We start from the raw sequence: 27,946 nt of genomic DNA on the forward strand, positions 1-27,946 counted from the left end.
AATACACAAAGTGGAACCATTCTTATATAAAAAATAAGTCAATTTTTGCATTGCAAGCTCTAATAAATTATTCAAATTTCAACAGTGTTTCATGGTTCATTTTGCAAGTGCAGATTACTTTGGAAAGGTGAACATTTATTGTCTATCCCTAAATGTTCTTGAGAAAGTAATAATGACTTTCAAATGAGTGGCATTCCAGAGGCATTAAGGGACTTGGACAGGTTGGAGGAAGAGATAAAGTCGTGGCAGATGAAATACAGTACAGGGAAGTGTCAGGTCACAGACTTTGGTAGAAAGAATATTTTCTGAGGTGAGAATTCAGAAAACAGAGGTCTAAATGTACTTGGAATTCAAGAACAATATTCCCTAAAGGTTAACTTGCATGTGAGTCAGAATTAAAGAAACTAAATGCAATATTAACATTCATTTTAATAGGAATACAAAGGCAAAGAATTAATGCTGAAACTTTACAAGGCGTTGGTCAACCACATTTGGTGTATTGCAAGCAGTTTGAGGCAGTATCTGTGCTGGCATTGGAGAGGGTCCAGAGGAGATTTATGAGAATGATTCAGAGGATAAAACACAAAAATGCTGGAGGAACTCAGCAGGTTTTGCAGCATCCATAGAAGGAAAAGATATATAACCAAAGTTTCAGGCCTGACCCCCTTCTTGAAGGTATGAGCAAAAAGCAGCTGACATTGACCTGTGCTCCTCCCCCTGCCTTTTCTTCCCTTCTCCCCCAACCTTTTTATTCAAGCGCCTGCCTTGCATATCTTTACCTCCTTTGGATGCTGCAAGTCCTGCTGAGTTCCTCCAGCATTTGCGTTTTTAACACAATCACAGTGCCTGCATACTTTCATGCAACACTCCATGAAGAAGAATTATCTTTTGAGGAACATTTGATGGTGCTAGGCCTGTACTCGCTGGATTTTAGAAGGATGAGTGGGGGGATCTCATCCAAATATACTCAATATTAAAAGGGCTAGAAAGAGGGAACTTGGGGAAGATGTTTCCAGTTGTGGAAGATTTAGGACTTGAGGGCATAAGCTCAGAACAGAGATGACTAGACATTTTTTCGCTAAAGAATAGGGAATTGTGAAATTCATTGCCACAGATAGCCTTAGGGGTCATCACTGGGTATATTTAATGCAGATAGACAGATTCTTTTGAGTAAGAGTGTCATATGTTAAGGGGAAGTAGGCAGAATGGGGTTGAAAGGAAAAAAAATACTACATCCACCATGATTTGAATGGCAGAGAAGAGTCAATCGGCTGAAAGGCCTATTACTGCTCCCAAGTCTTCTTTGGCTTGGCTTCGCGGACGAAGATTTATGGAGGGGGTAAAAAGTCCACGTCAGCTGCAGGCTCGTTTGTGGCTGACAAGTCCGATGCGGGACAGGCAGACACGATTGCAGCGGTTGCAGGGGAAAATTGGTTGGTTGGGGTTGGGTGTTGGGTTTTTCCTCCTTTGCCTTTTGTCAGTGAGGTGGGCTCTGCGGTCTTCTTCAAAGGAGGTTGCTACCCGCCAAACTGTGAGGCGCCAAGATGCACGGTTTGAGGCGTTATCAGTCCACTGGCGGTGGTCAATGTGGCAGGCACCAAGAGATTTCTTTAGGCAGTCCTTGTACCTTTTCTTTGGTGCACCTCTGTCACGGTGGCCAGTGGAGAGCTCGCCATATAACAGGATCTTGGGAAGGCGATGGTCCTCCATTCTGGAGACGTGACCCATCCAGCGCAGCTGGATCTTCAGCAGCGTGGACTCGATGCTGTCGACCTCTGCCATCTCGAGTACTTCGACGTTAGGGATGTAAGCGCTCCAATGGATGTTGAGGATGGAGCGGAGACAACGCTGGTGGAAGCGTTCTAGGAGCCGTAGGTGGTCCCAAGTCTTATGGTCTTATTATATGGGGTGGGTCTGAAGTCAGGTTGGGATGGCACATTTCTTCCCTAAAACAATATTAACCAGATGAGTGTACAATCTGTAGATCATACAGAACAAGGTATTTTTCCAAATTTCAGACTATAGATCAATTTTAAATTTGATATTTGCCATGATGCATTTGACCTCAAGTCTCTGGAATCTCAACTAGGCTAATGGATGACTAATAGATTACTAATGCAATAATTTAACTGTGATGCCGCCACTATTTCCCAAATTATCTTGAAAATAAGACATGAAGGATCACTTACCTAAGAAAGCAGTCTGAGGTCTAACACTCCAGCTGAAAGGCAGCATTTTGGTACAGCACTCAGCAAAGAATGACAGTCCAAGTCTTTAATTTTGATTTTACCCCCCCCCCCCCCCCCCCACAATTACTGAATTCAGCTATGATCGAATTCTTTAAAATGGTCTTGCAGCAGAGTAGAAAAGCCATCCCTTAATATATTGAAAGAAAGTAACAAAAGAGAAAATGCATAATGGACGAATAAAACTGTATCTACAGTGCCCTCCATGATGTTTGGGACAAATAAACTTTTTTCCCTTTATTTGCCCCTGTTGTCCAGTTTTTAATTTGTAATCAAACAATTCACATGTTATTAAAGTGCACATTCCATATTCTATTCAAGGTTAATTGTATACATTTTGGTTTGACCATTTAGAAATTACATCAATTTTTGTACATCATTTTCTTATTTCAGGACACCATAATGTTTGGAACCAGTGAGCTCAGTAATAGCAAAGTGACTGGTAGGCCAAGGAAGACCTCCACTGCTGATGACAAAGAATTCTCAGCATAATGACAAAAACAATCCCCAAACACCAGACCAACAGATCAGAAACACTCTTCAGGAGTCAGGTGTGGATGTGTCAATGACTACTGTCCACAGAAGACTTCATGAACTGAAATGCAGAGGTTACAGTGAAGATACAGTGAGTTAGACTGAGAAACAGGATGGCCAGATTCGTTTGCCAAGAAGTTCTTAAAAGAGCCTGCAGAATTCTGAAAAAAGGTCTTGTGGACAGGTGACACCAAGGTTAACCTATATCAGAGTGATGGCAAGAACAAAGTATGGAGGCGTACCACCACATCTGTGAAACATGGTGGTATGGGTGTTATGGACTGGGCGTGTATGGTTAACACTGGTAATGCGCACTGATCTCCATTGATGATGTAACTGGTGATGACATTAGCAAAATGAATTCTGAGGTGTATAGAAACATCTTTTCTGCTCAAGTTCAAGCATATGTCTCAAAACTCATTGAACGGTGCTTCAACCTACATCAAGACAATTATCCTAAAGCTAAAATCTGGAAAATTCTTGAATGGCCAAGTCAGTCACCCACCCAATCTAAATCCAATTGAGCTGCCTTATGAAGAGAAAATGCTGAAGGAGACAACCATCCCAAAATATGCAGGAGCTGTGAGGATGGCTGCAGTAGAGATGTGGCAGAGAACCACCAGAGAAAATATTCAGCACCTGGTGATGTCTATGAATCACAGGCTTCAAGCAGTCATTGCATGCAAAGGATTTGCATCAAAGAACTAAATATGACTATTTTAATATGCATATCATTGCTAAATCCCAAATATTCTGGTGTGGACTACGTACAAAAAGTGCTGTAACTTCTACATGGTCAAATCAAAATGTACACAAATAACCATTAATAAAATCTGGAATGTGCACTTTAATTATTTAATTACAAATTTAAAACTGTGGAGCACAAAGGCAAAAAAAGAAAAAATGTTTTTGTCCCAAACATTATGGAAAGCACTGTACACTAAGCTACACTAAATGGCAATACAGTAACATATCATACATACATACAACACAAAAACAGGCCACTTTGATCCACAAGTCTATGCCGCCCAATTTACACCCTATTAACCTACATCCTCAGTATGTTTTGAATGGTGGGAGGAAACCAGTGCACTTGGGGAAAACCCACACAAACGTGGGGAGAACATACACTCCTTACCAACAGCACAGGACTCCAATTGGCGTAAAGGCGTTGCACTATCTGCTATGGAAAACTTGCTGCCATTGTCTCTCAATCCAATCCAGATAGAAAAAATTGGTATTCCAATAAATCAACTCAAGTCAAGTTTATTGTCATCTTGTGGAAGCCCGACTCCCAACTCAATATTACATGATGAAATATGGAAATGCAGAGTTGTATTCCTCTGGAGAAAATCACGTACAATTAAAAGAGGCAATACGGCACATTTGTTAGGGTGTGGCAACCCAATCTGCAACATATTGTTACGCAGATATAATTGTACCCCGTGCCAGTAATGAAGTGATTGAGATCAATGAAGTGGGTTGTGGTGCTGATGATGTGCTCTTGATTTTGTTTCTTATCTTTTTATTTTAAGTTTCCTTGGGTTTGTGACTTTACCATATTTGTTTCTTTGTATTTGTTTAATTTATATAATCTTTTCTATGTTGTATTAGAGTATGGGAGAGGGGTAGGGGAAAAAAAAGACTTTATATTGATGTGCTAAATAACTCCAAAGACTAGAAGTTACCTAACTGACGGGCTTTTATTAGCATAAATTGATGGCACATCTCATGTTTCTGACCCGAGACCCAAGCTTGTTCTGGGGGAGGGGTTATGGCATTGCCATCTTTATTAGGGGAATCAAGGGGGTGAAGCCACAGGTATAATCAACAAGGGATGGGCCAGCCACTCATAACATTTTGGTAAGAAATCGCAAAAAAATTATCCAGGATAACAGGAGTGACCTTCATAGGCGACCCGGAGCCCTATCTATTACATAATTTCATGGAAATAAGTGACAAAGTGACCAAATATCAAATCTCATTTATTAAAATAACACTGGCAGTAGCAAAAAGATGTATTGCGATCACTTGGAAGTCAGACTCCCCTCTACTCTAGCACGATGGACCACGGAAATGAACAGCTGTATACATATGGGAGGAGGGAAATCAGATACTACTTAAAGAATAAGTATGACACTTTTGTAAAGGTCTGGCAGCCATACATGGACCACATAGGGGCTCAGATACAGTAATAAAAAGGATATAAAAGTAGCTATTATATACACAAAAATTTAGTTTCCCCAACTGCACTCTTTATGCTTTATAAGCACTGACGGTGAACGGATGTATATGTATGGAAAGGGTGGTGGGGTGGGGGAGGAAGAGAGGGACTATTTTGCTTTTGTTTGTGAGAAAAAGTTTAATATATTGTATATTCAAAACGTTACTGTATTTTTTTTTAATTTGTGTTGTTTGGATTTGTATAAGTCTTTGAAAATCAAAAATATTCCAGAAAAATGTATTGTGATCTGACTGTAAAAGTACAAAATGATGAAACAGCATTCTCATGTCCTCAGTGTAAAACAGCTGACAGAGATAAACAATATACACGTATGCGCCGCTTATCGTCCGTTCGGGCAACGTCTGATCACATATACATCCTTCATCCTTTAAGGTTATAATAAAGTTCAGAAATCCCGTTTGGAGAATGGGACATAGTGAACATAACCAGATGTACCCAACTTCCTGCACGCAACATGTACATCTCATGTCTTTAGTATACAAAAGCTTATGTATGTAGGTACTGTACTTCCTATCATGGCTCCAAAACGCAGCAAAACAGCTAGTGATGCAACAGCAAGAGGCAAAGGAGAAATATCAATTTGGAAGTTAAAAAAAAAGTTATTGAATACAAAGGTAGAAAAACAGTGAATGCTATTGCTCGTGATTTAGGCATGTTGCACTCAAAGAAAATATTCTCCAAGCTGTTAAAGGGTCTGCTCCACTGAAAGCTACATGGCTAACGAAAATACAAGAGGGACCTATATCAGATATGGGGAAATTGCTAATGACGTGGATTGAGGACCAAACACAATAGCAGGTCCCTCTCAGCACATTGACAATCACTGCTAAGGCAAGAAGCTTGTTCCAGATGTTTAAAGAAAAAGCAGGACCCGACTATGATATTGAGTTTAGTGCGAGTTCTGGGTGGTTCACGCACTTCAAACAATGTTTTTCGTTGCATAATGCAAAAATGAGTGGCGTGTCTGTGGGTGCTGATGAGAAGGCAGCAGAAGAATTTGTTGAAACCTTGGATAAACTCATTTTTAATATGGATGAAACCTCCTTATTCTGGAAGGGAATGTCTGAAAGGACTTTCATTCTTAAGGAGGCCAAGTCAATGCCAGGCTTTTAAAGATAAATTGACAATGTTGTTAGGAAGCAATGTTGCTGCTTACAAGTTAAAGCTATTTTTTTGACATTGACAAAACCCCAAATCAGTAGGGTCGGTGCTAGAACAAGTGTTAGAGGGGGGGCATTAGGGTAACAGGGAAGGGGGGGGCACAGTCCAACACTCAAATTCACACAGCTGGGGGGGGAGGGGGGGGAACCAGATGCTAGTGACACTCGATGCACGCTGATGACACTGGCGGGAACAGGATAGATGCCAAGTGATAGCCATGAGCATATGAGGGACACAGCACCTCGCTTGGGTGGCAATGCCTGTCATTGACCCTCTTCGCTCTGACCCTGCCCCAGACCTTCCAAGGGAAGCTCAATGGCTTTACAACTCCAGTGATCAAGACTGGACCGGGGTTTAAATCCTGCGTTGTCTGTAAGGAGTTTGTACATTTTTCCCCGTGCCTGCGTGGATTTTCCATGGGGGTTCCTATTTCTTCCCAATGTTCAAAAACATACCGGGGGTGTATGTTAATGGTGTATAAATTGGGCGGCACAGACTCATGGGCCGATATGGCCTGTTACTATGCTGTATGTCTAAATTTAAAATAAAAATTACCAGTTTATTACAGGAGCAATAAAAAAAAGTCCCGGATGACACAAATGCTTTTTTCAGGATGCCCTTCTCGATTGCTACGCCTGTGAAATGGAGAAGTACTGCTTGGAAGAAGGCATATCTTTGAAGATTTCATTAATTGTAGACAATGCTCTAGGACACCCCCTTACATGTGCATGACTTTAAGGGATTTGAAAAAGATTATTGATATTTCAAGGATTAATAGAGCTGTTGTCAACATGGTAAATAACAAACCTGAACCTACACATAGATGATGAGGACATTGAAGAACTCCTAGAGGTGGAAGAGAAAGTGTGTCCAGTGATCCTCTCTGCCACTCTTATGGTCCTGTGGATTGACCTCCGATTCTCTGCAGCCGGGCAGGATACTCATGATAGAGCTCCTATAGAAGGATGACATAATATGGCCAGTAGCATTGCCTGCTTCAGTCTTCTCAAGTACAGTCGTTTCTGACAAGTGTGATGTTGAGTGTCAACGATGGGTCACTAGTGAAATCCAAGGAAATTGGTGCTCTCCTCTTTCTCTACTACAGAGTTCTTGTGCAATGGAGGGTGGTCCTTTGAGGTCCACGATCATCTCCTTTGTCTTGTCCACATTGAGACTCAGGTTATTTCTCTCGCACCATTTCAAACAATTTTCCACCTCTACTCCTCTAGTGTGATCTATCATTGATGTTGATAGGGCCAACTACTGTTGTGTCATCTGCAAACTTGCTGACACTATTGAAGCTGGATTTGGCAAAGCAGTCGTGGGTCAGTATGTGAATAGGAGCAGGCTCAGCACACAGCCCTGAGATGTGCCAGTGTTCAGCGCGATGTTGTTTGATGTTCTGCTATCAATTCAGACAGACTATGGTCTTTCCATTAGGAAGTCTATGATCCAATTACAGAGAGGGGTGTTGAGTCCCAGCAAGGACAACTTTTCCACCAGGCAGTGGGGAATGATGAAACCATGCATGGATGTTCAGTCTATCCGGAAGGGAGGCATAATTGTCCTTAACTCAAGGTTAACTTCTGATCCATTATAGTCTTGATCCCTAGCCACACGCGCCTCTGGCTGCTGGTGTCACAAAACTGTCTGTGGATCTTCTGGGCATACCCTGCTTTGCTTTCTGGATTACATGGGAGAGTTCAGCCTTGGCCAATCTTAGTGGCATCCAATCCCCTGTCCTGAAGGCAACATCAGAAGCTCTGAGAAGGGTCCAGACCCCTGCATCCAACCATGGTTTCTGGTTAACCCTAGTTGTGAAGCATTTAATCTCAGTGTCATCCTCAATGCTGATATAGTCCGTTACTGAGCTCATGTACTCTATGTTTACACAACCGTCATATGTGACCACCTCCCTGAAACCGCTCCAGCCCATGGGCTCAAAGTAGTCTTGCAGCATTGCTGTGCAGTCTCCCCCCACCGCCCCCCAAACCATGCCCTGATCTCCCAGCAAACTGACCTAGTTTGCTTTGCCAGCAGTCTGTATGCCAGGGTTACAAGGACAGATATGTGATCAGAGTAACCAAGGTGGGGGCGAGATGCAGTCTTGTATGCACTAGGGATGTTTGTGTACACCCAATCCAGAGTGTTCTCTCCTCTAGTGGTAAAGTTCACATGCTGTTGAAACTATGGTAAGATCATTTTCAGGTTGGAAATGATTGAAGTCACCAGCAACAAAATCATGGGATTGTTAGGGTGGGATGTCTTGGCTTCACAGATAGCATTGTAAAGCTCCATCATGGCTTCACCCACATTAGCTGAAGGTGAAACTTATTCTGTGGCAATCAATGTAGCCAAGAATTCCCTGAGGAAGAAGGGCCTTCATTTCACCAGGAGGTCTCTCCACACCAGGGTTGCAACAAGATTTTGAATATGTGATAAGCATACAAACTCAACCAAAACTCATGTAATTACAAATGCACTAATAGATGTAGAATCACAATGCAGAAATTGTGATTTTATACTGGCTTTTATGATGGATCAAAAATTGCTCATCAACTAACGATAGTTGCTGAAGCAAGTTTGATATTTGTGCCTTAGTAAGTAATTATACACATTGACTGGGCTTCAAACTAGTACAACACAATTTAATTTCCAATAGTAGCATTAAACATTAGCAAGGAAATGCAGACTGAAGCAAGGAAGAAAATGGCAAACATAATGCCCTTAAAGGGTTAATGCCAATCTAACAAAATTCATGAATCGTATAAAATCAAGGAACTGGCAACATTTTCAATGATCACATTTTCCTTCAATACTTACAGTAAGTCTTCCTGGTCAGTTCCTCCACAACTTCAGGCTTCAGCTTACTGTTGCACTTCCCCATTGCAGCAACTTAACACATGAGAAAATGCAAGTTTGCCAAGGGTCTATCAAAGATTGAAGAAATCAGATTAAAACAGGCCAAAAATAATAATGGTGAAATTAAGGTATTTGTTGAATGAAAATTTCTCAGGATGCCTCCTGCACTCTCTCTGCGTAATCAGCTCAGCTGTGGTTTCCCTGACGATGATTTAATAATGACCTGTTTGTCCCTCCACCACAGGCTTGATAAGTAGTTCAAACAGTGAATGTCAAAATTCCCCAGATTTTTCTCTATTTCTTCAAATCCACTTTCCTTTGGTATGAATTGCAGATACCTGCTGTCCCTAGCTGCAATGACGGCTTGCTCAATTCAGCCCCTTGGGGGGGATTGGCAGCATTTTCAGCTTTTCTTTGTCTTTTGTATCTTCTGGATTGAATTAATTTAATTAGTTGCTTTATCCAGTTTATTTTTAGACGTGATGATGCACTTTAAATCATTCAAGCGTGATCACAGCATTAAGAACTTTATATGGTCAATACATTGAAAGAGTTGACATCCTGGTTTTCAGTGCCTGGAGCCTTCAACCAATGCTTCGGACCACAGGTTTGGAGTCCTGGAAGAAACAAAGCAGTGCAGGTACTGTTATGCAATGTTACAATGTTAAATCAAATCAATCCTTATTGCAATTTCAGTGTAAAGTATTAAATAACAGGGCATATTCTACTCCCTGAGAGCCAAGTGGAAAATGCATTGCTGGACAAGACACCAATGACTCAGCAACCTCAGGCAGTAATTGGCTTGGTCAGACAGGTTATAAAGTACTCTCATTTGATCCTTTAGCTGTCCTAAATCTCACTCTAAATTCAGAAGTAATTGATTTTAGATGCAAACAACAAGATAGGTGAAAAATTATCAACATTTTACCATCAAAACTCAAAATACAGCACTCCCCCAATTTATATTAAGACCATTTGAAAGACATCCAACTCCTTGACCATCATTACTGTGAGAGCATCTTCATCAGGATTTCATTGTGGTGCAAGACAATGGATCACCATCACCTTGAGCAATGAGGCAGATCTAGAAAATATCTATTTCTTTAAAAGTACCACAGAGTATACAATTAAGCGGCTACAACTTCTCTCTCTATTATAGCAACAATGTTGCACAAAGAAAAGCTAGGTGACAAGAATCAACAGAAGGAGCTACAATGAAAATAATGGCCAATATCTATTTGGTCACATCCTGTTTTAGCTTCTCAGGGACTGGTGGTTAACTGTGTTTGTGTTGACTGAGTTCTCCAAAGCGCACACCCTTTCAGAAGGTAATAACAACAGAAGTGGATCAAAATAATTGGATGAATCTACACAATTTATATTGTTGTCAGTGAAAAATGTCCTTACGCATTTGCTTCAACATAACCAGGAAATACTATGTTAATATTGAAAGCTTTCTATTACTCTCTGCCAGCGTCTGTGCTCATTTTATTTAGAATAAACCATTAAAACCCAGTTTAAATTACTTAATATGTAATAAATAAATGTGCCTCAGAGAAACAGATCATAAGCATGTACAGTCTCAGAACGTAGCACATATCTGATCTTTCCCACAAGTTCAAATTGTTAAGCTTGCAAAGCAATGTCTCCACAGTTCAACTGATTCCCAATGTACACAGCAGAATTTCTGAGCGTCATAAATACTGTAGTCACGTGATCATGTCAATGTTACTTCAACTTTATCACAGTTATATATTCCATATATTATTTTTCACCCACTTCACATCCTGCTAGTTATTAAATCAAAACATTTGATATCAAATGACAGGTAAAATAAGTTAGAGCACTTATAGAAATGAAGTCCAACACCATAAATCTTATTTTACTTATACAGTAAAACCCCTGGTATCCAGCCCCTACGGGAATTGGTTGTTGCTTGAGATTGTGTGCTGCGTGTTTGGTGAACTAACCGTGAGGCGTGCCAATTTTAAGCACCTATTTGTTTTTACCTCTTTATTTTCCATGATTTTGTTGCTTGAGGCTGCTGGTTGCTTCAATTCTGGTAAACAGGGGTTTTACTGTACTTATCCCACAGTAACTGCTCTTCAGGCAAATCTGGTATTGTTATTTACAAGGCATACAAGAAACTGCAGATGCTGATTTTGAAGCAAAATCAAAGCTGCTGGAGGAGCACAGTAGGTTGAGCACCATCTGTGGGGGGGTGGGGGGGGGGGAAGAAATTATTGAGATTTCAGATCAAGACACTATTTTGTCAACAGTGACCAATTGATAGGAAAAATACAGATCTAAGCAATTACTCTGATTTATAAAGGAAGAAATAAAAGAATTTTAAAAATGTAATGAATAAAACTGCCCCAGGTACTCTCAATGATATTCAACGGACATAATGCTTGCACAACAGAATGCAACATTTTTGAAAACAATAACAGCACATTTCTGATATTCCACAAAACTCAATTTGCAGTACAACACTGCCAATTTTATATTTTTACCTTAACCTTGATCAAGGGTTCTAAATCAAAATGTAGACTATTTCCATCCATGGACACTGTCTGACCTGCTGAGTTCCTCCTGCAATTCTGTTGATGTGTGTGTGTGTGGATGTGCATGTCTGCGTGTGTGTATATGCTTGTGTGTGTTAAGAGAATAAGATACACCACTTTTAATCTTCATTTTGGTGTAGAAAATATTGCCCAGGTTGAAGTACAATTTGATTTTAATAACATTTTATGCTAAACAGTCACACATTTCCTCCTTATGTACACTAGCACATCAAATCTATCAATAACTGTGTATTCTGGTTGCAAAACAACCTCCTAGTTACTCACATTTTTAAAATGAAGGATTATTAGTTTTCTTTGATACAAGAGTAGCACGGTTGGTGTAGCAGTTAGCGCAACGTCTTTACAGCGCCAGCGACTGGGACCAGGGTTCGAATTCCATACTGTCTTCAAGGAGTTTGTATGTTCTCTGTGTGGGTTTTCTCTGGGGCTCCAGTTTACTCCCACGGATTGAAATGTACTGTATGTGCGTTCATTGGGCACCACAGATTCACGGGCCAAAATGGCCTGTGATGTCTAAAAAAAATCTAATGCAAGGCTTGAGACAGATGTGTGTCACGTACATTGCAGACAAAGAGAAAGCTTTGCAACTGCTGCTCCTCCCTATTCCACCAGCGGGCTACAATAAATAGCATTAAACCCTGGACATCTGAAGAGATTCCAGATTACTCACATGCACACACAAGGAGAAATTAATATTTTTTTTAAAGAAAAAGAGCAAAGGTACAAACGTTGCTCTGGCATCTGTTAGGTTTAAAGAAAAAGTAAATTAAATCCTGTTTCTAAAATTGCAGTTTATACATTCCTTCAGAAAATAATGATTCGACACCCACCACACTCTTAATACGAACCCACATCCACCCACAAACGGATCGAAATTACACACAGAGCTATTACAGCCTCCACCCGACGACTAAAATGACTGAAGGTGGCTGGGATTTTTTTTATAAGCAAATAGGGACAGAATGCAAATGGGACCACAGCACATTTGAACCCCCCCCTCCCCAAAAAATTACCTTTCTTGCGAAACTTAAAGCAAACACGATCATCCGAAAAAACACGATTCCCAAATCCGATTTTTACGAAATAAGCTACGATAACTAGTATAATGCAGCAAATATAACGATTTGAGGCCCATCGCTCTTCCATTTATCTGCATTTTCGAGTTTAATTTAATCTTTCAGATCCCCAGGGGGTGGGCAAATACAGTGATCGCACTGGCCCGTGCGAAAGTTTCTCTCTCGTTGAAAGACAAATGAAACTCCCCCTTTCTGTGTGTCCCCCGGCGACTTTGTAAAGCTTCCTTGTGCCCACTCCGCCCTGCCAAGGTGCAAATTACCGCCCGCTTGCCTCCATGGTAACCGTGCAGCCCCGGTGCCTCCCCGCCCGGGATGACCCGCGGCCTCCAGGGGCCAAAGGGAGAGGCCAGTCCGCGCTCGCTCGCTCGGTCCCCCCCCCCCCACGACGCCGATTTTTCGCACTCCTCTCACCTCGGCCACTCGCGCTCCGTTCGTTTGAATGAAGCGCAGCCGCTTCTCCCCCAGCAACCGCAGGGACTGCGTGCGCATGCACCACTTCTCCGAGGGCCGGGCTTTGCGGCCGACGTCATCGGCGTGGGGCTCGGCCGCTGACATCATGGCCCGCCCACCCACCGAGTGAGAGATGTGGCTGCTGCGGGAAAGCGAAACGACTGCAGCTGCTGTAAATCTGAAATAAAAGCAGAAACTGTTGGAAATACACTGGAGGAAGGCACCACCTGAGGGGAGAAACATTTCAGGTCGATGTTCTGCATTGCAGTCAGGTTTCACAATTTGCATTACACCAAGCAGCATGTCAACTCAGTCTTTGAAAGTTCAATTAACTAATAACTAGTCATTCCTTGGAACGGGGAATCAATTATATCGTCAAATAGTTGCCAGAGAGCAGATCTGCAAAAGCAGCATGAACGTTAACTCTTTTCATTGGTGCTTGTAAATTTAACAGTGCGATCGCAGGACATCTCCTCACAATTTTTCAGCTTGCAAAATTCCAGAAGGGTCATTCTCAGCCATGTCATACAACCTTTCAACCTCTGAGGGATGATGATATTACTTTCTAGCACAAAATCTAACGTTGAACATTCACTGCAAACCTGAGTCTCAATCTGGGTAGGTTGACCAGGAACGACCACATCAACATCTCTGCAGTGAGGAGAGTGGAGAGCACCAAGTTCCTTGGAATTCTCTTAACTAGTGACCTATCATGACACACATCTCCTCACTTGTCAGGAAGGCTCAACTACTGTATACAGTCCTGATTAGACTCAAAGAGGTATTCCACATTGTATTCCTAAGTAGGAAATAACTCATAGAACATTAACTCTGAGATCTGTCCAGTCACAAGCAACATGGGAAGCAGGATACCAAATATCAAAAAGGTTGATCCCTCTTTCCAAACGTTTATATTTTTTTCATTAAATCCCCATTATGCATCTTGGACCATTATTCTGCACTGTTGATAATGTATGAATGTAGCCTGTGGTTTAGAGAAACTTCAACTGTGAAAGAAAGCTCCTGTCTGATTAATTGATTCAAACAATCAAATCCACAGAAAAGGAAAATACATCATATGACTTGAGTCTAAATTATGAAAGGATAACAAATTAATAAATTTTGTACAAAAATCAAGACACCTTTAAACAAGAAGTGATTGGCACAAGGAATGAGTTCCAAATATAGAGGATTAATCAAATATCCTTAGACCTTTCTAAGGAAATTAATAGGTGTATGATCTTATATCCATCCCACTCTCATGCTTAATTTCTTGCCTTTTTAGAACACAACAATGAGATATTCTCAGAGATTTCAGATGCTGGAATTTGGAGCAAAAACAATCTGCTAGAGGAACTCAACAGGTCAAGAAGCATTGGTGATGAAAAAGAACAGTTAGCATTTCAGGCCAGAACCCTTTGTCAAGACTCTTTAATTTCTCAGGCCAGATATTTTGTGATCCTGCTGAATGAGACAGCTGCTCGGGTCAAAATTTAGGTGGGTTTTATGCCACAGATCTTTGCCTATTAGAATCAGGCTGAGAAAATCAACCCATTTCACACAAGGTCTTTGACATCATATTAAATTGGGTCTTTCTGCAAAACTTAGCCTTTCACCCAGGGTTGAAAAGTTTGTTGCTGCATTGAGATGATGGAAATCAAGAAAATCTCCCCTGCCGATGGTCAAAATCACATTTAACTAAGTCCGATTCCTGTTCATAATTTTCAAAGACTAGCAGAACATAATTGAAATTAAACTGGCATTCATATCCAGTGATGATTTGTGCAGTCAGTAGAATTAACCACACTATTGAGCTTGATTTTACTGAGAATGTGGTTGCAGTGGACTCTCTGGCCCAAATCTCCAGCTGCTTAATGTCATAATCTTGAGCTATCTATACCTATCACTCTTTCATAGTGGACTTCAGTTGCAATGGTAATTCTTTCAATGCAGTTAATTTTGCCTTGCTGCAACATGCATGTTTCTGATGAATCTACCTGACAAATTTCCTTCAGTTTCATTTATTTAGGAGGCCTCTTTAATATTTTAGTCACATTGAAGTGCATACATATGCCTAAACTTAGTTTATATTCTGATCGATCTGTTGTAAGGATGCCAATTACCCACTCTTTGCACTCTGGCTCAGGCTGAGAGACTTCACTTTGTTAATGGTTGCACAGATCTTGTAATAGATGGCTCTCAGGCAGAACAGCAGCTGATCTAATATGGTAGAGCACTTTATAGCAGGAAAACAAAAGAATTGAAATCAAATTAATCCCAAAATCCACACTAGAAAAATCATCTGCAATAGATAATACATGACAATAAACCATTTTCAAAGAGCTGGTGTGATATGAAGGCAACATTTTGATCAATATCAAGCCTCCAAACTACAAAGTCAATGTAAAACAGTCTTAATGATAATGCTGCTAAAATATAAAATATACAGTACTGCGACAGAATTGTTATTATTAATCTTTAGTTATTATATATTTCTTAGTGAAGTTAGTTTTAGGGTGGACAGGGCACATTCACAAAGATAAAATTACACTCAGAGAGAAATTATTTTGAACATTGAAATGTCTTAAAATATTGTTTGTTGGAAACTGTGTAAACAGTTATAGAGCTAGAGTGATTGTCCATTCATTTGCTGGGAACAATGAATGTTTGCTGCGTTATGGATCGTGGACTGACCATTTGGACTGTGAACTGTCATTATAAAGGATGGATTTCTGCTAAGAATTCTGTGAAACTTGTAGTACAGCTGAGTGCTAACTCGCCAATTGCTTGGAACTTTTGAGAACAAAGGGAAAATCCAGCTGCGAAGCAAAGAGCAGAAGTTAGAGTAGCAGAATGGCAGTTGGAGTGGCAGAGGGCAGCTGGAGAGCTGTGTTAAATACATATGGCTCATAAGTGGAAGAGAGAAACATCAAAGAGAGCAAATAATGTCATGTCACATGAATAAAGAGATTTTGAAGGAACATATTATTGAAACCAGAAGAAGGTGCTTGACCATCCTGTAAATCACATAGGATTGAAGATACAGTAATGTGAAAGGTACTGTTATGTGTTACTCCTGGTCAAAGGAGAACACAGAATAAGTGGCTTTGAAAAGAGAATGACCACTTCCAATTGTCTCTCTTAAAGAGGGCAGTTCTATTGTGTCTATTTCTACATGGCACTTCATTTAACCCAAGCCTGAGTTTGTTGAAATCATCGTGGAAGAAAAACAAATACTAAAATCTTCATGCAAGAGAGGAGAATAATTCGTACTGTGACAGATTTTGTGTATTTTATGTTGTATATAGATATGTTTTAAAGGAGATAAATTGTGGCAGGGTTTTAGTGTAGGTCACATACAAACAGTTCAAAACAGATCTCATTTAAAACACTGGAGCTCTGCTCAAGCCAGATAGGGCGTCTCTGAGTGCCTTTGCAAAAACTTTGAAGAGTGCCCAAGAGTCTTCACTAATGGATTGTTGTTTTGTAAAGCAACAGATGAGAGAACTTGAAGAATTAGGTCCGAAGCTGCAGGCTGTTTGAGCGTAGTTTGCTGTTCCAAGTGGGTCATGTGTTTTTGCAAGCAGAGAGAGAAAAAAAACAGGCTTCTCTCTCTGAGAGAGAGAAAGAGAGAGAGAGAGGGAATTTAGTTCTGTAGTTCTAGAGTGCTAGAGTTCAGCAGCAGCAGCTGGGACTGGAACATGATAAGCTGGCAAGCTTGTTGAAAAACCCCATTTTGAAGATGGGTAATAAGTTCTTAGTTCAGCCTGGTCAAAGCCCTTGTGGCCAATAAAAGAGGAGAAGACTGGCTGCCTAATGTTTCACTTGAAATAAAGGGAACAAAAAGGAACTCTGTGGTGACCTGAAAGAAAGAGGTTATCATCTGGAAAACCCTAATAGGGCAAGTTTCTTCGGCAAGACGCTAATGTGACTGATTAGAAAGAATCAATTTGTGTCCAGCGAACAACAAATCTCTTTCTGAAAGCCAACAAGAACCTTCCCGAGCGGTAACCATTTACCTTTCAAGCACCAAGCCTGGTGAAATTCATAAATATGAAATTCTGTGCACAGTATAATAATTGCCTGCAACCAGTGAACTTGGAGGAATGAGAAGTGAGATTGGATTGTGAATTAAAGAACTTTTCTAAACTTACACAGATAGTAAGTTAATAGTAATAAGTTAGAGATTGTTCCTGTTTTCATGTTTAAAGCAACTTTTGTTTAAGCTACCATTTGTCTTGGTGAATTTCTGTTGCTGCTGGGTTTTGGGGTCCTCTGGGCTTGTAACCGCATGAAGAAACAATTCGTTGAAAACAATTATAGAAGAAATTTGTGAGTGTTGAGAAGTCTCGTGAATTACACCTACTCCATAATTGTTGTTGAGCTAAAACTTAAAGAATATAAGTTTCAAAGCAAAACTGATTGAACTTTAAAATCATCTCCAGAATTATGCCTGAACCCCCACCCCACACTCCCCCCCACCCCACACACACATTTGCACATCATGGGGTTAAGTTAGAATTAAGTTTAGAGTTAAGTAAGAAATGCTATGTTATTAATAATAATTATTGGTTTGAAGATACCATTGTCTTGGTGAATTTCTATTGCTGCTGGTCTAGTATGTAACAAGTATTCACTAATATTTTGTACTAAGGCTGTATCCCTCTGAATCAAGGATCATTTCACTTTATAATTACTTGTGGAACCGACTCAATGGGCAAAATGGCCTAATTCTGATCCAATGTCTTATGGTCTTATATATACTTTACATACTACTTCCACCTTCCCCTGTTCTGCTGACTTAGTTATTTCTTCTGGAGGCATCAATATTTTCTGTTACCAAAAGCATTCTCGTTCCTTCCCGAACTAATATTTCAGTCCAAATCTGTTAGTAGCTGTGAACCAGAGTTTGAGAAATAATTAGGAATTTCAGAAGTAAAACCTCATAAGCTTGAAATGCTTTCTGCCTGGCTAATCGTCAGCTGGAGAACAGACCAGAACTTCTAGATACTGATCTGAGGTTGCAGGTCGATCTAGCTAGAGATGTCCAGCAATGATTAAATCTACATTAACCATATAACCATTTACGGAGCGGAAACAGGCCATGTTGGCCTTTCGAGTCTATGTAGTTTAGCAAGAATTTGACAAGAGAATCATTTGGTATGGGATCAGGGACACTTAATCTTGTAGGGAAAAAAAAGAACATGGAGTGCCACTGGGATCTGTTCTGGGACCCCTGCACTTATTGATTTTTATAAATGACCTGGCTAAATTGTCGTAATTGAATTCTCTTTTCCTGAAATGTTTTACTTGACAAAGAACAAAAATTAGAGGTGACTCAGGAGTTTACTGAGTCATGCAAACAAAATGTGATACCTCAGACCCATAATGCAGCTCCTCATCCAGGCTGAAAATGCTGAGAAGCAAACTTAATAATGCTGAGGTGAAGCTTGAGATTTAAAACCTTTTGAAGGTATTTTGAAGACTATGGGGGAAAAAGTAATTCCACAATTCTGAGGTGGGAATAAGAACAGATTAGGGAAGGACGCAGTAAAGCAACTCAAAATACCAATGATTAAAGCAACAAAATCAACTGTAACATTACAAATTGTTTGGTTCTTGCAACTTGGAATTTTTCTTCAGTAGATTATCTCCCTCAACTTAATTTCTTCAGACACTATTACTAAAAATATTTATTGGAAATAGTAAGAAAATGGTACTGCACAAATTCAACTTTAACTTTTAAAAATTAATTTGAAAATTTGTGAATGATTTTCAACACATATTCTGCTCAAATCAGTTTTGCCCATTTTCTGTTTGTTATTCCCAAATTGATGATTCGAGGAGACAGCTTACCGTGCAGCAAAGCTGCTGATTGACTGCATTTCTCAAAAAATATTTCCCATTGGTTCACAGTGAAATGCAAATCACATTTTTCACCTCACATTTATTAAGTAGGCATCAATGGGAAAATATCAACAGTTCCAGGGATACCAAATTTAATGGTTTTGAATTATTTTAAGATCAGTATCATTGTAGAATTCCTTAATATGCCATTTAGTCTTCACTTTTCATGAGAAATTCTTTCCTTTGCTTATCAAGACATGACCAAGAATGGTTCCAAGCTGATGTCATGGAGATATGCCTAGATTCTATGAATGACTTTGTGACTTGCCCTGTTTCTCCTCAGGCAGGTGTGAAGAGGAAAATAGCCCTGTCCTATCGTGACCCCTCTAATTAATTGCACACATTTCAATGAATTGCTTATTTTCACAAGTACTGAGATACTCATTTTGGTTGATGTCAAAATTCAGTGGCTGACTGTACATGCAAGACTACATTGGGCACTCACGGATGTTACTGGCTGCAATAAACGGAATATGTGCCCCAAAGCTACAAACCAAATACTTTGCACTGTAGCCAACACAAGAACTGGCCCAGGGGAATAGAAAGCCAAAGCTCCAATCTGATTACAAGATCAAGCAGCATCTCATGAATTCAGAATTCCAGCTGTCCATAACGGTACATTCTAGAGAAGCTGATTTTAAGACTGATTTTTCCCTTAAAAAGTAGCGCAAGATAATTAGTAAAAGACCAAAAGTATTAAAGTTACTTTTAAACAAACAAATCAAATGGAAAATGCCACTCGTTATTTATTACTAATTCAAAAGTAATATGCCATAATTTCCCATGCTTGTACCCTCACCATAGTCTCTACCAATATCATTTTCCCCCAAGAAGATTTGCAAGAATCACAAGTTAATCAAGGAATGTCTCTTTGATGTCATGAGTGTGTACCTAGTAAATGAAGAAAGTGAAGGCTGACTGCTTTGACACATAGAATGATTAAGAATAGGCAGGATTGGTTTTGCTACTACCCATTAAGACTAACAGGTCCAAGCTGATGTTCATATTCCACTTGAGCCTCTTCCCATATTCATTAATTCCATCCTATGTTAGGTCTGCTTTGTTCATGAATGAGTGAGACAAACACCAGGCTGAGTCGAAATCAGGGTTCTTTGTTCTTTATTACCGGATTGTAACACTTGCGACTAACAAAGTTAGTCGGAGAATGCATTCTGCCGTTATCAGCAAAATGGTGATTTTTTATACCCTTGGATATGTGCTTAGAACATCATCATATCATTACTTGTCCAATGACTAAAACTGTTGCTATCCTTTCCCTGCTAGCTTCCTGCCTCTCAATCCATCAATGTCTCTCTTATCTTGTAAGTACAAGGATGCATTCTGTTACTCCTTAGTACTGGGTGACTCCTTCTCCGGTCCCATCTCATGATGTTTTACCTAACAGGAGTACAAGGACACCTCCCCTTCTTGTTACTGCCCTGTACAGGGTAACTCCCTACACATTCCCATCTCATGATGTTTTACCTTACAATCCCTCCTTTGTCCTCTTTAGAGGACAATCTCGCCCTGACTATGCTACCACCGCGTTACATTAGTTCGCCTATTATTGCCAAGCTCTATACGGGTTCTGTTCACAGGGTAGTTCGGCTGGTGGGCGAGGGCTCCCCCAACCCTCCTTTGCGTACACCCCCCATCCGTCACCCCGATCCCATTGCCCGTTTACAAGTTTCATCCCATTTGCCCCCAAGCAAAAAACTAGCTAACCCCCCGTACATTAGTAAATTCCCAAGTTAACATATGGTCTACAATCTAATTCATAATACTTGTTCTACAATCTGATTAATAATGTTTGTGTTACAATCAATGTTATAATATTTAGGTTACAAGCAAGGTTAAAATTATATGTGTAACAATCTAATTCACAATCCCTCCTTTCCATCACATTCCCCTTCAGACTCCAGATCGATCTCAGCAACTTTCTCCGCCTCCTGTAATGTGAGATAGTCTTGCTCCACAGCCTGCACAGCTTGATATTTCGGAGGCAGTTCATCACGGTCAGCAAAGGCTTTCTCTATGGTCCTCGTGACCAGCGTTCGAATGCATGGAATACAACAACAGCCACAAGTGATAAAAATTGATACAGAAATGAACAAACCCAGCAAAAGTTGTCCTAACAATGTGCTCCATCTCCCAAACACTCCCTGTAACCAGGATAAAACAGGATTGGAGACTCCAGACTGGGCTTTTAATTCTTTCGCCAATGCCCTAAGTTTCGTTAACCCCTTAGTGAGTGATCCATCTGGCCCTGTGTTATTAGAGATAGAAGTGCAGCATAGATCTCCAAACATAGCACACACTCCACCTTTCTCTGCCAGGACCATATCAATCGCTATCCTATTCTGAAGTGTCATAAGGGAAGTTTCTGACAGTTGTTGATGTATTGCCTCAACAACGTCCCTGGTCAAATTTGCAAGGCGCTGGACATTATAGTGAATAAGGTTGATCCTATTAACATTTTTATTTACAGTGATGGGAAAAATTGCACTAAAAACAGGAAAGCTTTCAAACCCAGCTGCAATCTCATCGGCTAATTTAAATTCGTCCGGAATATTCCGGGCTTGGCCAATGGCATCAATCCATACCCCATCAGGGTTCCTTCCTCCCGGCCCCAAGAGTCCAACACTCCTCCTTTTCCTCCACAGCCAACTCTCTGTGTGGCGCAATTCTAGGGAATCCTCGTCTCCCTCCTGCCTTTTGACAATCAGCACTGGCGCATTAAGGGTTACTAGAGCACACCGACCATCCCAGTTAGCAGGGAGCCAGTTGTACAGCACTCTTCCTCCACAAAACTCATCTGTGTAGTCATTCAATCTGCTACAAGTCTCCTTAGTTTCAGATTCATTTTTTTTGTTATGGGACCTCAAAATCATCCCCTGTATATGTTCATGATAACCAGTAACCTGTTTGGCTGCCCTGTCAGGCACCCATGTGGCGTTTTCCCTGCTAATAGTAGGTCGTCTACATACTGAATCAGTGTAACATCTTCCGGGAGCTTTAATTTCATTAGGATTTCGCTAAGGGCCTGATTGAACAGTCCTGGACTGTCCTTATAACCCTGAGGTAATCTAGTGTATGTGTACCGATGTGCTTGGTAAGTGAAAGTTAACCAGTCTTGCCATTCCTCAGCTAAATTCAAGCAGAAGAATGCGTTTGCCAGATCAATGACAGTATAGTATTCGTGCTCCGGACTCAGAGCCCTAAGTGCTACATATGGGTCTGGGACTGGTCTCCCGATGGTCTTGGTAGCCAAGTTAATTTCCCGGAGGTCGTGTACCATCCTCCAGTCTTTTCTACCCTGTTTGGGAACAGGCATGATGGGCGTGTTCCACATACTGTCAGGTGCCGCCCTTAAAACCCCTGACTCCATTAACCCTTCTATCGTTCCTTTAATACCCTCCTCCTGACTGGGCGACAAGCGGTATTGTTTTCTCCATATTGGTTTCTGCCCGGGGTTGGCCAATTCTAGAAATACCTCTCCTTTTATTACTCCCACATCATAGGGCCCCGTTGTCCATATATGTGGACTCAGATTAGAAAGATATTTGTCTGAGTCTCTGTGATCAATATTTTCTCCTTCTATGGCTCGGTCTCTTTCTACTTTCTCATTCACAACCTGGTCCCATGCTTCAATATTCAGTCTGACAAATTTTCCTCCCTCCGAGGTGGAATATCCCGGGATTTCTGTCTGCCTGTATTCACACCCTATCGCTTCCTTTACCATCGGACCCAGCTGTCGAGCGTGATGATCTTTGGCAATACCCAAGGTCACATGAGGCACACTTTCTACTCCTAAGCAGAACCACTCCATTTGTTCTTCTGTCATGACAACCATAGCAGCTATTCCCTCCTTACCTACAAAGATAAATGGACAATGTATCGTTTCTGTCTTCCCTTCTTTTAGAGAGTCCCACCTCTCCTCATATTCCTGGTCCGGGTGGATGGTGTAGTTTAATGTAACATGCATAGGATCTAGTGGATAATGGTAATCCCCATACCGTGGAATACTGGCCCTCCACTCAAAAAACTGTTTAATCAGCCCTGGGCCTGGTTCATCATACAGTAGCCGACTCCAGAAAATACTAACCTCCACAGAGTCTTCTGAAGCGTTAGATGGGGTCATTACTATAAACTGTCCTCCCCTTCTTATTGTATCCCCTGGGTATGTTAACCGAAGGCCCTTCTCAGAACATTGTATGGTTATTCCTAGTTTGGTAAGAATGTCCCTTGCTAATAAATTAATGGGGCAACTTGGCACAACCAGGACAGGCGTTTTAACCCTTTGTCGTCCAAATGTCATGTCGATGTTATCTGTATAGGGCTGTGTTTCCCTTATCCTGGAGAATCCTATTGTAGATAATGTTTTGCCCGAAAATGTGCTCCCTGGGGGTTTTTTAATCACTGTCGTAACTGCTGCCCCTGTGTCAACCATAAATTCAATTTTTTCTCCATTTACCGTCCCCCAAATTTTTGGTGGCTCCCAGGGAGGCGTGATTTTTGATTCACCTTCAATAATCAAATTCAGCACCTTCCTCAATATAGTCATTACACTGAGGTGCCTGGACTTGTTGATCACTCTGCCACCCCCCGATTCTCTGGGGCCCATCAATGTGTCCACCCCTACCCCTTGCTTGTCCTCTTAAGTTTCCTCCTCTTCCCCGATAGCCTCTCATAGAGGGTAATCTTTTTCCCCTTGCTCTCCCAGCCTCCGGACAGTTCCGCTGGTAGTGTCCAGGATTTTGGCAGTACCAGCATACTGCATGTTCCCCTCTATACATTGTACCTAGCTGTCTTTCCCAACCATTTCTTACTTGGGGTCCCGGATTTATCACTGGCCCCATGACCTGTGGGACTATCTGTTGGGCCGCTAATTTAACCCCTATATGTTCTATGGCTCTCACCAATTTATCGGTTGTTTTGTCCACCTCCTTCTGGGACGCACTTTCTGACTTAGCATGCTCTGATTGACGATGTCGTTTGATTGCATGTGTCAGGTGTCTTTTCCACAAATCCTCTGACATTGTCTCTAATCCCACAATGTCCCTTAATTTTGCTTGAACCGTAGCAGGTAGTCCGTTTATTATCCCATTACGAAAGTGAGCCCTTCCTAAGGGGCTGTGGTCGGGTCTTTCTCCAGTCCCTGTTTCCCATAAGTCCCATGCTCGAGTGAAATACTCGTGTGCAGTCTCTCCTTCCTTTAGTTGAAGGGTTACCAAGGCATCCAAACAATTTACTGCTTCTTACAATTTTCTCTATTTGCTTCAGGGCCCCTTCTGCCTTTAATTTTATCATGATAGTTCTGACATCTGCGAGTGCTAATTGTTCTTGGCAGGTTTCTCGCTCAAAACAAGAAATCCATGGACTAGCCCCATTACTCAACGGAGGTAGTTTTTTCATTAAACTCTCTAAGTCCATTCGTGACCAGGGTACATATTTTTGAGTTCCTCGTCCCGTGATCAGTAATGGGCATTGATATCTCAATTTTGGGGATTTCTGCTCCTTCTTTACTCTTGGCATGCATTTATTTATCCCACCTTGTTCTGACTCTTTGTCACTGTCACTGTCCCTATCAGTTTCCAATGTCTCAGGGTCAAAGGTATATTGGTCACGTTCATCTCTAAGATAATCTTTTCGGCCATAGTTTAGTTGTTTCACATCTTTCTCTTTTGTTCTAACTATGTCCAGGTAGGCATGTCTATTTTTCTCCCTCCCGAGTCTTTTCCTTCTACTTTCCTCCCATGGTGGATCGTATCTCGTTTCCTCATCTGTACTACACTTTTCGTCCTTTACTCCTATTACCATTCCTTCAGCTTTAATTTCTCCTGACAGTGTTGTAGTTATCTTTTCCACTTCCTTCAATACACCTACCATTAATTCTTTTTGATCCTCACTGATCTGCCCCAGCACATTAATATCTCTGTTTAAGTTTTTAATGTTATCCTGAACCTTTTTCATGTTCCATTTCTGTATCTCTAACTCCTTTTCTATTTTCTTGGACTCCAGAGGGGTCTCTACATCTATTACTCCCCCTTCTATTTTTATTAAAGGGGCCTGTACCTCGTCTGATGTGTCCCTATTCCCGTGGTTCTTGTCACACCCCAGTGTCTCAATATCTGGATATAAGGGACGTGACTCCAGTATCCCATCTGGGGTGTCAGAGAGAGAGAGAGAGAGAGAGAGAGCATAGCGAGAGAAAGAGATAGAGAGGCAGATACACAGAGCACAAGAGATAGAGAGAGAAAATGCCTTGCACTGGCCCCACTGGGAGAAAAGTCTTCAGATTAACACTTTCGTTTCAAAGGTTTTAAAAGGTTCTCATCCTGTGATCACTGGTCTGGATCAGATTGGGTCTCCCACCACTGGGAACTATCACTCCTTCCTTCCCTCCCACCTCGAGTGAGCTACACGTCAGCCCACAATGTCTGCCCTGATCCCGCAATGGTGGGGGTGCGGGAAAAAGGGAGGGAGAGAGGATAAAACAGGATCCCATTTGATGCGGAGCTGGAATTGTGGGCACAAAATTAAAACCAAATTGTATTTCTCTGCCCTGCCCAACCTGGGGATTTCAGGGCAGTACCGCCACAGATTGGGATTGGGAGGGGGAGTGGGTGAGAGAGGAGGGGGGGGGAGAAGAGAGAGAGGGGGAGAGAAGAGAGAGGGGGGAGGGTGAAAGGAGGGAGGGAGAGAGCAAACCCGGACACTTCGTGGCTGGAAACTGGAAACAGGCACTTTTCCTTTCCCTTCTGTGTTTTGTTTCTTCCAGCTTATCTAAGCCTCTACGTTTTAAAATTTTTTTCCTCACCTGTCAGGAACATCTCAGTGCCCCCGGGTAACCAACCCCTCTTCCTCCAGCGGTCTACACATTTTCGGAGCATTTTTTGTTTTTCCAATGCCGCATTACTGGTATTTCGCTCCTCTAATTCCTGATTAATTTCCTTAATAACTTGGTCAAAAGTCTTAGCAGGCAACTGTACAGCCATAGCTGCGGGACCGCTTTCTAATGCCTGTTTTAATTTAGGTTTTTGTCCGTTTAGGGGATCTATGTCAACGAAAATTGCTTTTAAAAATGTCTCCTTGCAAGCTGGATGACTAATATCTTTTAAAAGAACAGTCTCTAAGTCTTGTCCTCCAATTGACTTCAGACTGTCCTGTATACTCTGATTGCTCGTTTTCCACTCTCTGTTTTCCCAAAGGGGTCTGAAAGTTAAATTACAACTAGAAAACCAAATATTTGGGCTATACTTTTGTCCTGTTTCCCTGTACCAATCTATGAATTTACGTAACTTTATCTCCTTGGTGATGTTGGGAATACCCTCATTTAACTTATCAAAAGTATTTCGAATAAACTGGGTGTCTCTTAGGAGTTTGTCAACTTTTTCATTAATATCTCCTACCTGATCCGGACACAGCTGTCGCAGCCTTCTGTCGTCGTTCTTGTTCACCAGGCAGGCGTCCCTGAGTACTTTTTTTGTTGTCTCAAGGTCTCTAGTGTCTGCTGTGGTATTCCACCACGGCGAATTGGGGAAATAAATTCTTAACTTCTCAAGTGTACAGACATTATCATACCTACCGGACATTTATAAGTCAGTCTCTCAGATACAATTGAGGCCAATAAGCCTGAACCTTTGTTTTCTTTCAAAGCCCAACCTTCACGTGGGAGATTTCTCCTCTTAATAACCAGTTTAGGGCAGAAAACTCAGGTCCTCAATTGTTTATAGACCACCTTCTCACTCTATTGGACTTTGCAACGACACAATAAAGACTTTTAAACTCTAGTAGTTTCTTGCGAAGCACTTAATAAATGTCATTCAAACACCTTAAGGACTTTTATCTTGTCTGTAATCACTTACGTGTTACAATCCTGGCATGCGACCTTCAATTGTGGTCGTCTAATTTGTCCGATCTCCAGTTCTTACTGACAATCATAAAGATTTTAAAAAAAAAAAGAGAATTTTGTTAAAACAGGCTTCTCTGGACCTTTTTATCAGCCGGCTGAGATGATTGTCAGAAAAAACAGAAACCGTCGTCCAGTGTTCACTCACCCATCACGTCGGGGTCACCAAATTGTTAGGTCTGCTTTGTTCATGAATGAGTGAGACAAACACCAGGCTGAGTCGAAATCAGGGTTCTTTGTTCTTTATTACCGGATTGTAACACTTGCGACTAACAAAGTTAGTCGGAGAATGCATTCTGCCGTTATCAGCAAAATGGTGATTTTTTATACCCTTGGATATGTGCTTAGAACATCATCATATCATTACTTGTCCAATGACTAAAACTGTTGCTATCCTTTCCCTGCTAGCTTCCTGCCTCTCAATCCATCAATGTCTCTCTTATCTTGTAAGTACAAGGATGCATTCTGTTACTCCTTAGTACTGGGTGACTCCTTCTCCGGTCCCATCTCATGATGTTTTACCTAACAGGAGTACAAGGACACCTCCCCTTCTTGTTACTGCCCTGTACAGGGTAACTCCCTACACATTCCCATCTCATGATGTTTTACCTTACACCTATCAATATATTTTATTGCATAAAGGTTGCTATGGTAGGCTAATGATTAGGTTGGATTATATTTGGCAGTAGTCTCTTGCATCAAAGTGATAAAAACAACTTTTGTACTGTCTTAGCAAGTCAGTCTTCAAACCCTTGACAAGTCTTTCAGCCAGGTGTCTGTGTCCAAGAAACAAAGTGAAGCAGGAATTTAGGAAAACAGGTATGAGGAGAATTTTGTTCAAGGAGAAGAAAACCAATGAATGTTGATTATACTGTTACAAGCCTAGAGGACCCCAAAACCCAGCAGCAATAGATATTCACCAAGACAAATGGTTACTTAACCTAAAGTCGCTTTTAATTATCATTAAA

General features: G+C 41.1%; 1 protein-coding gene across 22 annotated transcripts in view; it reads right to left on the minus strand.

Moving 5' to 3' along the window:
- LOC138736501 (neuronal calcium sensor 1) overlaps positions 1 to 27,595 on the minus strand; it is an 80,166-nt gene extending 52,571 nt beyond the window's left edge. For 14 of the 22 annotated variants that reach the window (XR_011340367.1, XR_011340366.1, XR_011340365.1 and 11 more), the window contains exons 1-5: positions 17,933 to 20,064; positions 15,287 to 15,395; positions 13,121 to 13,337; positions 11,058 to 11,259; positions 9,010 to 9,665 (exon numbers count right to left, since the gene is read on the minus strand). Coding sequence is in view for 4 of the 22 variants with exons in the window: in XM_069886185.1 (XP_069742286.1) it covers positions 9,010 to 9,073 (64 nt within the window). In the remaining 18 variants the exon portion in view is untranslated. Of the gene's footprint in view, positions 1 to 9,009; positions 9,666 to 11,057; positions 11,260 to 11,897; positions 12,375 to 13,120; positions 13,338 to 15,282; positions 15,396 to 17,932; positions 20,065 to 26,478 lie in introns of those variants that run through there. The other 8 variants (XR_011340320.1, XR_011340324.1, XR_011340390.1 and 5 more) reach the window with 8 other exon arrangements.
- Positions 27,596 to 27,946: the final 351 nt, after the last annotated feature.

The sequence above is a fragment of the Narcine bancroftii genome, chromosome 1 (assembly GCF_036971445.1).
Source record: "Narcine bancroftii isolate sNarBan1 chromosome 1, sNarBan1.hap1, whole genome shotgun sequence".
Classification (NCBI taxonomy): domain Eukaryota; kingdom Metazoa; phylum Chordata; class Chondrichthyes; order Torpediniformes; family Narcinidae; genus Narcine; species Narcine bancroftii.